General features: G+C 40.3%; 1 protein-coding gene across 2 annotated transcripts in view; it reads left to right on the top strand.

The window, feature by feature from the left end:
- The first annotated feature begins 261 nt into the window (after positions 1–261).
- mxi1 (max interactor 1, dimerization protein) overlaps positions 262–13,886 on the top strand; it is a 97,647-nt gene continuing 84,022 nt past the window's right edge. The window contains exons 1-2 of one of the 2 annotated variants that reach the window (XM_043713105.1): positions 262–872; positions 10,148–10,238. In XM_043713105.1, the coding sequence (XP_043569040.1) occupies positions 740–872; positions 10,148–10,238 (224 nt within the window). In that variant the 5' untranslated portion in view covers positions 262–739. Of the gene's footprint in view, positions 873–9,616; positions 9,883–10,147; positions 10,239–13,886 lie in introns of those variants that run through there. The other variant, XM_043713106.1, reaches the window with a different exon arrangement.

The following is a 13,886-nucleotide window of genomic DNA, read 5'->3' as shown; positions in this document are numbered from 1 at the left end:
CGGAAAGTTGGAAATAGGCTCCTACCTCCCTCCCCAGCAAACAGAGCTTTAGGATAGACATAATGCAGAAAGAACTAAATAGAAATTGAGGGGTTTGTTTTCAGGGTGAGAGAGAACAGAAAAACGCTTCTCTGAGTCCACTTTACAATGTGGTTAGTTTGTATTCCTGCAAATGTTAAACGATACAAAAAGAAGTGGTGACGAGTTTGTTACAAATGTGTATTGTATTGTGTACCAATGTACAAGGTGCAGTGAGATTAACGACAGGGAGAGCAAATTTCTTGAAGTTGAAACAGAGGTGCGTGGTGGTGATGAGAACAAAATTGTTTCAGTTTATGTAGGAAAAAAGGTATTAAATTAACTTTTAAACGACTGAGGTTTGATTTTTTTTTTAAAAGAGTAAGAAAACTGAGGGCGGCGATGATCTGAAGTTTTAATCCCAAATAAAGTCAGAGTGGGATCAGGTTAATGTTGTCACATCGCCGCTGAAATGACACAAAGTGGCGCGCTGGCTTTCTCACTCGCCGGAGCTTTTCCTGATGGTGTGGAGCAGCCGCTGAGCTCGGCGGGAATCGCTCCAAACACCCATCTATTCAATCCCTGGCAGCAGGACACAGGGAAACACGTGAGGAGGGGGGAATGGGAAAACGCGGAAGGCCCAGGCAGGACGGTACAGTTGCCAGTCATTGCCCCGCGGGCCGGCTCCCAGCAGCATTAAAGTGACCCGCAGCCTGTAACAATGTCGCAGCTCCCTCTCAATAACAGCCTGTACACAAAGGAGACTCTGCCCCAGATCAACACTTCCCTTCATAACGTCCAAATGTTGCTGGAAGCGGCCAGTTATATAGAACGGATCGAGACAGAAAATGAGAGTGAGTATGGGTATTCCCGACTGTCTGAATTCGCATGAAAAACAAATACGCGTTAGCCTCCACTGCCTCCGCTGTGAGATGTAGTTAAGCTGCAGAACACAACAAACTGAAGTTAACCGTTTAGTAATCGACCGAAACCCAAAGGTTTCTGTAGGACCATATTATTATAAAGCCTCCCACAGATGGGCTGTACGAAGCAACTGTATGTTTTAAAACAGAGTTAAGAAAAATGGTATAAACATTTTCTGAAGAGAAGCTTCGTTTGGGTGGAAGTAGCGATGGTTGGAGGGCAAGGTATAGAATATATACTGTGTAATTACCAAGATATAGAATAAAAACCAAGTTGCTGTGATAGGAGAGATCAACCGGAGACGCCGGTGTATCTCGTTGTTGCCTCTAGCTTTGAGCAGATGAAATATGAACAATATATTCTTTGTCTTACAACGATCGAGGATTGGGACTAAATCAGAGAAAGGTATTAGCTTTGGCCTTAAATCTGTTGCAAAGTGAGCATGGAAAATACACTGTTATAAAAGACACGCAGTCCATTATTAATGCGATGTTCTTTCATCTCTGGAACGTGTTGGAAGCGGTTCCCGTCTTATCTTTCCCAGACAATTGCGTGACCAACCAAAGATATGCAAAGTGCAGTTCTGCAAAATATCAGTTGTTTTTTTTATAAAAAGTTCGATGTCAGGTAAATTTTCAGTGCAACAGCCACGTGTTTTGAAAGCTACAGACAAGTGATGCATCAGCCACAACCTGGCATGTGTTGTATTGTACAAAATCCCAGACATCTGGTGCAATCTCTCGACCACTCTCCATAACCAACCAAACCCGCTTCTCCCCACCCCCCTCAACACAACACGGTAACAATGCCCTATTAACAGTTATATGCATCTATAATCCAGCCATTTCTTTTTAGTGAATAAAAGTCTAATTAGATTTATTGCTTGCCAGTAGGACGCTGTTTTTCAAACATTGGTGCATCGTTTAAAAACGATGAGGACATCTGTCAAGAAATGCTACTGCTTTGGTTACCGATAAAAACCAGACTAACTTAACAGGCCCAGCCTATTTCTGAACAATCTGAGAACCAGCACTTTATTTCAGTTGGCCTCTGAATACATAACAATTCATAGGTTGCTGTTTATAACCAAAGGAGAATATATCCTATTAGACTGTAACAGGAAAGTACTGTGATTTCTGAAATAAAAACAAAACGCTGAAAAGACTTAACATAGAAAGAGAAACAGGAGTTAATGTTTCAGGTCGATGACCTTTTGTCAGAATAGTTTTAGATCGACTTCAACCAACTCTATGGCCTCCATGGACTCAGAAGTTGTTTTTACATAGTTTCAATATGACTACAACTAAGTCTGCATGACCTTTAAGCGTCAATAAATTGGCGAATTGTATTAATCCAAGAAGAATGTTAATCAAATTAAATAATCCTAAAAATATCAGAATGATAAACAGTTGATTGATGGTCAATTGAGGGAAAACATTTATTTTACACTTGCATTTAATTCTTGTAAATATTGCCTCCCCCACTTCATACAGAGCAGATATTTTGCTCTCATCTCGCCAAACCATCGTTTTAAGTCTCTGGTAGTTTGATTAGTTGCGAAGCTGCACAGTTTAGAAACAGACAAGTCAAAGTTATTTTTTTTAAATGTAAATGTATTGTGTTCAGGAGCTGAGAGTTGAGATTAGCAAACCCAACGGTTTTCAAACAAATTCTGTCCAACAGAACTGCACTTCAGCAGATCTGTAGCCATCTGATCTCAAAGAAAAATGGAACTAGAGTAGGGTATTTCTTATTCTTTATCTATCTTTCATTTGTTTCTTAACCTCTCGATTTCTCTCGCTCTCCTCTCTCCAAACTTGGTGCTCGCCTACACAAATACACTTAGTTCTCATTCAGCCAATGAAAGCTTGGCACTGGTGAGATGACTTTAAACAAAATAAACTTCAATAATGTAAATGCAAAGCAAAGTGAGATTGTCTTTCAAGATTTGGGACACGTCTTTGTACAGGCCCTATATGTTACATCTGCAGTGCTGAATAGCAATGCAATGCATTTGTAAGGCAAGCTCACTTAGTTTCCTCAGTTATGGACTGTATTCACATTGGTGCCTATCCAGTATAACAACTTTAGTTCTGGTCTCCACTCAATAAATCAGGTTGGTAAGATATCACTCAACATAAAAACTTTCTTTCTCTCTCCCCTCCCCCACACAAAGAAAATGGAGGATATCAATCTAAGCCACTTAGAACACTTTAAAGTCACAGCTGGATATCTATTGCTGACCCCCACTGTTTGCATAACTTGAAAAAGCAATGAACATCTACTTTAACTGGTTCAACCTATTTCTCCCATTTAATGAATCAGAAATGATTTCTATTTCTAAATTCTCCTCCCTTTTGCTCAATACATTAGCTGATAGCTACATGTGATTACAGGGTAATTGGGAATACAGAAGTGGATAACTGCATTTGAGAGTGTAACAGCCATTCTTCTGCACATTATCTTAATTCCCATTTCACACACATGTATGCACATGCATGTGAGGGGGGTTGTCCTGACCCCTAGGATCAAGTGTTCCCTGCTGCAGAGATGTGTAATAATTTCTCTGCACAGACCAATTAGGAAAATGTCTGTAAGCTCTTGGAGGTAGGACACTTGTGGAACAGAAATAGTGTCCTGCCTTTGGGCCAGAGACCCAAGTTCAAGTCACACCTGCTCCAGAAATGTTATACATTCCTGAACAGGCTGATTTTAAAATACCTGTATACGCTTTGGGGTAGGGCTCTTGTAGCACACTGGTAGTGCCCCTACCTTTGAGCCAGAAGCCCTGATTTAAGTCCTACCTGTCCCAGGAGGAGTGTAATAAAGTCTCTGGACAGGTTAATTAGAAAATATCTGTATGCACTTGAGGGTAGGGATCTTGTATTTGTGACAGCACCATTCCATCTGAGCCAGGTGATCTGGGTTCAAGTCCCACCTACACCAGAAGTGCATAATAACACTGAACACATTGGTTGCAAAAAAATGCATGCACTTGAGATGCAGTTGTAGTGCCCCTAATGCTGGACCAAGAGTCCTGGGTTCAAGTCCTACGAGATCCAGAGATGTGTAATCACATCTGACAGATTGATTAGAAAATATTTTTTGCACTTGGAAGGGTCTTGTGGTGCTGTGGTACTGTCCCTACCTGGGTTAGAGGGTGTGGATTCAAGTCCAGAGATATGCCAAAACCGATTGGTTAATGATGCCTGTACTTGCAAGGTCAGATGGTGGTGGGCAAAGGGGCTAAACGTCTGGCCACAGAAATTCGAAAAAATTAATGTGTTTGCAATAGGAACTCTTGGGTGCAGCAGTAGTGTATCTACTTCTGCTCCAGGAGACCTGGTTTCAAGTCCATAAACATAGGAGCGGAAATTAGACCAATCATGGCTAATAAGTTTCTCAACTCAACTCCATTCTCCCACTTTCTCCCCTGTAACTGCTTTATCCTCAAGAACCTATCTATCTCAGTTTTAAATATACTCAATGACCTGGTCTCCAATGAATTCCATAGATTCAACATTCTTGCTGAAGTTTCTCCTGATCTCCATTCTAAAAAGATCTTCCCTTTACCTGAGGGCATAGCCTTAGAGTCCTAGTCTCTACCAATTCAAACATCTTCCCAATACCTATTCTGACCTGGCCATTCAGTACACTATGTTTCAATTAGATTTCACCCCTCAACCTTCTAAATGCATTCAGATATAACACCTTAATCCTCTATTAACCATCTTTCTTCTCGTTGCCTCATTCGTTCTAATGGTGAGTAATTGACTAGTGGACTAGTTGATTAGAAAATATGGCCTCATGGTATTATCACTGAACTACTCAGATCTGATCATGTTCTGGGGCACTGTATTTGAATCCCATCATGCCAGATACTGGAATTTAAAAAGTAGTATGGACTGCAGTTTTAATCTTGGTGCACTTTTTGACAAAATGGTGAACTAAGAGCAGTTTGCTAGGTGCTTCTAATCATAGACTTTCTAATCGATGGCAGTGGATGTTATTTATACAAGTTTCTTAGGTTTGGCACTAAAATAAAGTATGTGGCTAAATGGTGTTGCTATAGTTTCAATTTCTCTGGTTAACATGCGGCTTCTGTTGGACAACAGTCCCCCAGGCCACATTTATACAGGTGCTAGCAGTCACTCATTACTTCAGTTAACTACTATTCTTTCATGTGTGAAGGGGTCATCTGGCACACAGTGGTAATATTCCTACCTCTGGGCCAAAAGGTCTGGAGTCAAGTCCGCCTGCCATGGAAGTGTGATGGAGCATGTTCAAACAAGTTAACTCTTTTCCTCATGTGGAGAGCCAATGTTGGCAGTGTATTTAATTGAAAGACAAAATATGGTTTGTTCATACCCAATATTCATTTATGTGGAACATTTATTAGAGTTTACTCGGTCTGTTTTCGTCGCTCTTCCCACCTAAAGCACTACCTCTCCTACATGGGGACACAGTCCAATTACAGCATCAACTGGTTTGTTAAATTATAATGTTAACATGCCATCACTTCAAATGAATCAGCTTAATTCTAATTTTGAACTTATTTTCTCATCCTTAAATGTCATACCATCATGTTTTCAAACTGATTATGAAATAGCTATTGGAGACTTCGAACTTGGTGGAGGTGGGTACTGCAGATGCTGGAGATTCAAGTCAAGATTAGAGTGGTGCTGGAAAAACACAGCAGGTCAGGCAGCATCCGAGGAGCAGGAAAATCGACGTTTCGGACAAAAGCCCTTCATCAGGAAAACTTTCTGACCTGCTGTGCTTTTCCAGCACCACTCTAATCTTGACTTTGAATTTGGTCTAGTCCCTGATGTAAGTTAGCTCGCTGAGCTGGAAGGTTTGTTTTCAGATGTTTCGTTACCATACTAGGTAACATTAGTGAGCCTCCAGTGAAGCACTGGTGTTAAATCTGGCTTTCTATTTATGGGTCTTGGTTTTTTTTAAGGTGGATGATGTCATTTCCAGTTCTTTTTCTCAGAGGGTGGTAGATGGGGTCCAAATCAGTGTGTTTATTGATGGAGTTCCGGTGGAAATGCCAGGCCTCTACGAATTCTCATGCATGTCTGTTTAGTTTGTCCTAAGATGGATGTGTTGTCCCAGTCAAAGTGGTGTCCTTCATCTATATGCAAGGATACTAGTGATAGTGGGTGTATCCTGGTGGCATGTTTTCTGCCTGTTTGTCTGATGTAGTGTTTGTTACAGTCCTTGCACAGTATTTTGTAAGTGATATTCATTTTACCTTGGGTCTGCTACGTGGATGACACCTTTATCACAAAGCAGAACAAATCTACAACACCATCAATATCCTGATTGACATAAAATTCACATTAAAAAAAAGAGAACAAAGACCCCCATTCCTAGGTGGGACAGTCGTACAGTTAATGGAGAACTTCAAACCAGTATCTACAGGAAAGCAACACACACAGACCAAATACTTAATTACAGAAGCAATCATCCCAACACTGACAAATAGAGGTGCATCAGGACATTATTTCAAAGAGCCACAACACACTGCAGCACCTAGGAACTATGAAAAGCAGAAAACATATCTATACAACATATTCAAAAAGAACAGATACCCAATGTCTGCCAATTGCTCAGCAATAAACCAAACAAGCAGACACAACATACCCAGAAACTCTAGCCACATTATCTTACAAAGGCATCTCCAAAATGACCTCCAGATTACTCAGACCCCTTGGTGTCATAGTAGCCCACAAACCTACCAACACACAAAAACAGACACTAATAAACCTAAAGGAACCAATAAAAATAACCAGCAAAACAAATGTCATTTACAAAATACCATGCAAAGACTAACAAGCACTACATCAAACAGACAGGCAGAAAACACGCCATCAGGATACATGAACACCAACTAGCTACCAAAAGACATGACCCACTATCACTAGAATCCATGCATACAGATGAAGGAGGACACCACTTTGACTAGAACAATACATCCATCCTAGGACAAATTAACCAGAGACATGCATGAGAATTCTTAGATACCTGGCATTCCAACTGGATCTCCATCAATAAACACACTGATTTGGCGAATGTGAGTACTGCGGATGCTGGAGATTAGAATCAAGAGTGTGGTGCTGGAAAAGCACAGCAGGTCAGGCAGTATCCAAGGAGCAGGAGAATTAACATTTTCATTAAGGGCTTTTGCCCGAAATGTCTGAAAATGCCCAATCTCAAATTCAAGCTGATTAGTACTTGCCTGGAAATACCAAGTGCAGTAGATATCAAACCCAAAGACAAAATGAATTTAATTGCTCTGAAAATACACAGTGTTTAAGCCTCAAAAATAAACCCATTGTCTTGGCCTTATGATGTTCAATGCTGAAGCACGGGAATGGTCAGTTACTCAAATAAGGAAGACACTCTTTCCTTTTGAGAACTAATGGTACAGTCATGACTCGGAGATGCCGGTGTTGGACTGGGGTGTACAAAGTTAAAAATCACACAACACCAGGTTGTAGTTGAAACTTTATTGCTGGAACAGCACAGCAGGTCAGGCAGCATCCAGGGAACAGGAGATTCGACGTTACCTGGAATTCCTGAAGAAGGGCCTGTGCCCGAAACGTCGAATCTCCTGTTCCCTGGATGCTGCCTGACCTGCTGTGCTGTTCCAGCAATAAAGTTTCAACTTTGATCTCCAGCATCTGCAGACCTCACTTTCTCCACCAGGTTATAGTCCAACAGGTTTAATTGGAAGCACACTAGCTTTCGGAGTGACGCTCCTTCATCAGGTGATTGCGTGATGAAGGAGCGTCGCTCCGAAAGCTAGTGTGCTTCCAATTAAACCTGTTGGACTATAACCTGGTGTTGTGTGATTTTTATGGTACAGTAGTAGTGTTTCTACCTCTGGACCAGTAAATCTGGGTTCAAATCCCAGCTGCTCCAGAGGAAATGTCATGTCTGAACAAGTTGATTAAAAACATCTACAATCAAGGTGGCAAAAACCCACATAGGACATGTTCAGTTATATTTTGGAGGGGGAGGTGAAAGAGTGAAGTCAAGAATCATCAGATCAACGATTCATTGAATTTGCTGCACTATTTAATGGGCCAAAAGGCCAACTTGTATTTCCATCTTATGTCTCATTATTAATACTTATCCTCCACTTTGTTTGGGCTGAAACATTTACATGCTTTGAAAAATGCCATTTGAGATATACATTCATATGAACCAACTTAATTCTGACAATGTACTGTAACAAGACTGAAATGCAACAAAATTGAATAACCAAAATCTTCATTAGTGATCCCACTGGACGGCAGCTGAAAAACATACATATAATGGAGGGTCAGATTGCTCAAGAGGATCTAAAAATCACTTTCAACTTCAGCTAACATGACATTCCATATTATACGAGGTGGAATTAGGATCAATAGTTTGATTTCCAATTGAAAATATACTTTCAACAGATTTTGTTTTTCACATACTTCAGCTTAACAGCTGAAAATATCTTTCACTCTGCATGCACAAGAAACAAGATCTGATTCCTAGGTATGGATAGTCATGGATTACTTAATTTAGTTGTTATGGCAAACAATGTGTGAGAAGTTGCTGAACACTGGGCCTATGGATACACTTCTGAAAGCAGAATCAACGTTAATATTTTGGAGTTTCTCCTTTTAAACTATTTACAAACCTATTATAAATATGCCCTTCCTAAACAAGTTAACTTTGAGATCACTGATTTTTTTGTACATATATCCCATCTTCTACGTCGCATTATGCACACAAACATAAAAGCAATAAGTTGCTTGACCAGTGAGCACGTTTGTGTACTGTTTGAAGCTGGCATCTTTGTTTACATCCATAAAATGCCGCACAATCTTTAACATCTGACCTGAATCGCTGTAATAGGCAGAAGAGCCTCGGTTTCACAGCCCGCTTGAAGAAAAGGACAAACTTTCTCGGAAAGAAAACAAACACCAGTGCTGCAACCCAGCCAAGGTACCAAGTATGCACTAGAACTGATAACTACTTTCACTTGACCCACGTTTGGTGTGGAGCAGTGGTAAGCTGCTCGCTGATTTGACAAGTTTTAAATATCTGGTGTATTCAGTATAACACCAAAAACAATGATTTGTCACTCACTCCGCGTTATTCTCCTTTTGATGGAACTAAAAGTGGAGCAATGTAACAAAGTTGTTTCAGTATGAATACATAGATTCCCTTGGGTAACACATTGTATTGAGGCACGGATTTACCTTGTGTGTAAAGGATGGGGACCCAGCTAAACTTACCACCAGTATCTAAAATGTTACACTCATCGCTTCGCGCACCCGCTCCGCTTTCCCGACATGTGCTTGTCACATGGGGGCGTGGCCAGCGCACTGCCTCTCCCCTGTGCCGGAGCTCCACCAACCAGAAGGCGGCGGAGCTCTGTGACGTCACTCGTTGCCCAGTTGGCTCCCCTCCCCCTCCCAGCAAACGGCAGCGGTGAGCGCGTAGCCCGGCGGGAATTGTAGTCCGCTCCCCACCTTCGTTCGAGCGGAGCGGACGGAGGTGAGGACTCCATCTCCCGCCGGTCGGTGCGCGCTGACCCTTTTGGGGGCGGGTATCGGTGAGATTGGCGCAGGCGCAGGCGTGCAGCTGTATCGGAGCCGTCCTCCTCGATCTATCCTGAGGTAAACAAACTTGGACTGAGAGAGTGAGGAGGGTCGGCTGCTTGCAGATCGCTCGCTCCCCCCCACCCCCTTTTTACCTTTTTTTAATTTTTAAAAGTTTGTTTTTTTTAAAATATACCAATTCCGTCCCTTTTACTTTTTAATTTTTTTATACCTTATGTATATATAATTATATATACACGACCAAATACAAATAAAATAATGAACTCAGTGCAATCAATCAACATCCAGAGACTGTTAGAAGCAGCTGAGTATATAGAGAGGAGAGATCGAGGTAAAACCGAACGGCGACTAAACAAATCGATAAATTATTATTTATTTATAAAAATTCAAATCGCCCAAGAGTTCCAACTGCCAGTAACCGCAGTGGACGGAGCAGCCAACAAAACAAATAGATCTCTCTCACTCTCCCTCTCGGTGTGAAACTGCGATCCTCAACAATAGCGCAGGCGAAACAAAAATACCGAACGCTGAACTTTTGTGTTTTTTTTTTAAAGTTGTTGTTGTTGTTTTATTGCTTTTCTTTCCCCCCCTTGCAGAAGCCGAGCACGGATATGCATCGACGTTACCCCGCAATGTCGAGCCAGGGACGAGGAAGAAAATGAAAACCAAAAAGAATTCGAGCAATAGGTAAACAAATGGGTGGGGGGGGACAAAATGCCTCTCGTCTATATATCTGTAAATGCTTTTTTTTTAAAGCAAAAAGGAAAGGTGCATTAAAGTGCGGGGTAAGTGAAAAGGGAACGGTTAAAGAGCACTGTTGATGTGGTTGCCTGCCACCGACTGTACCCGCCATTTTATATGTATTTTTAATTTGTATTTTTCCCCCTCAAACTGCCGCAGTTGTGACTAGAAAGTACAGCAACTTTTTTTCCCCCCCCAAAAAAAAATTATAAACATCGAGGTTTTCCTCGGCGACATTTCGTTTGTGTCTGTGCGCTGAGAAGTGCAAACTGTTGGAGGGAAAAATAAATGCAAAGCTAATTATTTTTATGGGAGCGAGGAGTTCGAGCGCCATCTGTAATCAGCTGATTGTCAGATTTACAGTTTAAAAACACAAACACACACACACACGGTGATGTGAAATTAAAAGGGGACGCGGAATTATCTGTACATTTTTCTCTGAATTTTAACTCTTGTTATTTGACGCTTGGTTAGTTCCCTTGCCGCAAGAACCCGTAGTTTAGAGTTGAAAAAAAATCTAATGCTTTATCAATTTAAGAAAACACCGAGCACTAATTATCAGTTGTTTTCCTTATCAGAAATGCCCTGGTTGTTGAGGAAATGGTGCACGAATCCTAGGCCTTTCGTTCAGTTCTAGTCTTTACCCATTGTTGTGGTCTCGATGAGATACACAGTTTTTGGTTGAGCTGATGGAAATTTGGGAGTAAAGTTTAATGAACTTTAATAATTATTCACAAAAGTACTTTAAACGTAAAGATTATAGGTTTAAAATTCCAGTACAGTACAAACTCAATGTCAAGATGTACATGATTAAACTAGGTTGTGTATCCCTGTCCTACTACCACAACTTTCAGTAGAACATGATTCGGAGAGGGGGCTAACACCTTCAACATATTGTCTAGCTATCACCATTGTTAACAGCTAACCCGAGAATGCAACTTTTTTAAAAAAAAGGGTTTTGTGATTTACACATGAAAGAAGTGAAACTATCACTGTATTCTAACAGATGAAAGGCTTGACAGACAATCAATTCTTCAATGTATAATTTCAGTTACATCACACTGCAAATTTTTGCTATAAATTCTGTGTTACAATCGAGCCCTCCACAATCACCTGATGAAGGAGCGTCGCTCCGAAAGCTAGTGTGCTTCCAATTAAACCTGTTGGACTATAACCTGGTGTTGTGTGATTTTTAACTTCAGTAGAACAGGAAGGGGTAATGTGTAAAGTTAATATTTTCCATGCCAAAATATACACAATTTGTGAAGAATGTCACTAGTCAAGTAAAATCTAAATTGTGCATCTTGAGGAAGACATTAACCATCACTATTGTATAGTTCTGTGGGGCTTGACAGACCTTGCCATCACCTAATTTCCCATCTAAATTTGCTTCCAAGTCTGTGCATTACAACCATAAATGCTTGTAGCATTCTCAGTGTGACTGATGTCATAGTTGAGATCCATCTTACCCCACCAGATGTCCACACACTTCCATACCTTCTCATCAAAAAAACCTGATAATAGCAAAAGCAGGAGTCACAAATGCATTTATTCCTGTCACTTTTCCATCCCAATTGTGGCACACCTTTCAATAGCATTGCTAAAATCTGTTGAGTCAACCACAGAAACTGGACCTGGGGTCTTATCTGTCTATGTCATGATCTGCATTTAGTCACAAAGATAAGTCAAGTGCCAACTTGTTAAAGTTCATGGCTAACCAATAAGAAGGCAAATCTGATGATTATCAAGGGTTATTAGTCCAGAATGGAATCCTGTTGTTTTAGTAATATATTAAGTTTCACTATATGCTTAGAAGCTTTCAAGTATGCATATACACCACACTCTATAGAACATTCTTTAATAACGGACCCCATCCATCGACCTTGGTCATTGTCTAAGACTGAACCACACTGTCAATAACTTTTCCATCCTATTTGACCCATTGTTAAGCCTCTGATCCCATGTCCACACCTCTGTAGCATTGGCCTGCCTGTAACTCTGCCTTAACTCAGCTCAGCTCACCTGCTGCTGTAACATTTATCCATTGCATTGTTACCTTAAATTCTACTTTCCATTGCTCTCCTGCCAGGTACCTCACTGTTACCTTGCATCCTCTTATAAACTTGAGCTTATCAAAAACTCTGTTGCCGTTTTCCTATTCATCAAATTGATGTTCTGATTGGCCTACACTGGCTACTTCTTCCTCCAATCTACAATTTAATATTTTCACTTAAGTTATAATCCCTTCACATCCTTGCTCTTTCCCATCCAATTCTGGTGTTAAGTACAACTCCACACCCATCAAACCATTTATTGCTGTATCTTAAAGTAAAATCAAAATGTTGTGGATGCTGGTAATCTGAAATTTCTCTTTATAGATGCTTCCAGACCAGTTGTATTTCTCTTGCATTTCATTTTTATTAGCTGCTGCGCCTTTGTGACTAGGCCCAAAATTCTGGTATTCCCTTCCAAAACCTCTTTGCATTTCCACCTCTCCCTCCTCCTTTAAAGCACTCACTAAACGTATTTAAAGGACTCTGGTTTTAATTGGTTTTGTTCATATCTCCATTCTTTAATTCATTGCTAATTTTTTTTTGTTGCCGTGAACTTTGTTAAAATGTTTTGCAGCAATGAGTGCAAGTAGTTTTCCTTGACATTAACAAATAGCAGTATATTTTAAAGTGAATTGCAGACACTATTATAGAGAACTAATAAAGAATAAAAATACAATCAGTTAGCTAATTTACTACATATACATCATCCATAGAGTAGTTATGGATTGGATAACTGATATTTGTTTGTCATGAATAAGGAAGTGTTGATATATAAATTCAATAACATTGCATGCAGTTATACCACAAAACTATTCAATAGAGCAGCACCTGTGACCGATTTGTATCTTGGGACTAATGGTAAATTGATAGAGACTTGCTTTGACTGGCCTAGCTCAATATTGAATCAAGACCTTGTTGGTTGAATTATTTCAGCCAGTAACTTCTTTATCTTGAGCGACTTTCAGTAGCCTCCTGTGGTCCTTTTAAAGTTTATCAGCATCCTTTTTGTGGAATTGGAAGGAGTTGGAATGCTGAACATTGCCAGGTGATTACCTTACCTCTTAACTTATCTGTGGATCTCAGCACTGGCCAAAATTGGTTTAGACACAACAGGAAATGTGCAACTTGGAAACAGTTGGGCCCTCCTAGTTCTCCTCAATTAAAATAATGAAACCATCGGATGAGGATCGAACTCTCTATTCTGAAGTACTATTATTGATTGTTATGGGAATTGCACCTGATGTTTGGTGTGATCCATCCATTTATTTACTCAATTTTCATTCACTTGAAGAATTTGAATGGGCTCCGTCTACTGATTCAGTAGCTAAATTTACCATTTGTTATACTAAGTGATCAAGAGCAGGAAGATCACTGGCCTTAAGTACAACCCTACACCGATCAAACCATTTATTGCTGCACCTTAAAGTAAAATCAAAATGTTGTGGATGCTGGAAATCTGAAATTTCTCTGAAATTGGAGTGAGAAATTGGCAAAATTTAGCATTTTCCCTGTACTGAACCACAATTGCAAATTTCTACTT

This window comes from Chiloscyllium plagiosum, chromosome 22 (assembly GCF_004010195.1).
Source record: "Chiloscyllium plagiosum isolate BGI_BamShark_2017 chromosome 22, ASM401019v2, whole genome shotgun sequence".
Classification (NCBI taxonomy): domain Eukaryota; kingdom Metazoa; phylum Chordata; class Chondrichthyes; order Orectolobiformes; family Hemiscylliidae; genus Chiloscyllium; species Chiloscyllium plagiosum.
This window is presented reverse-complemented; position numbering and strand designations above follow the sequence as displayed.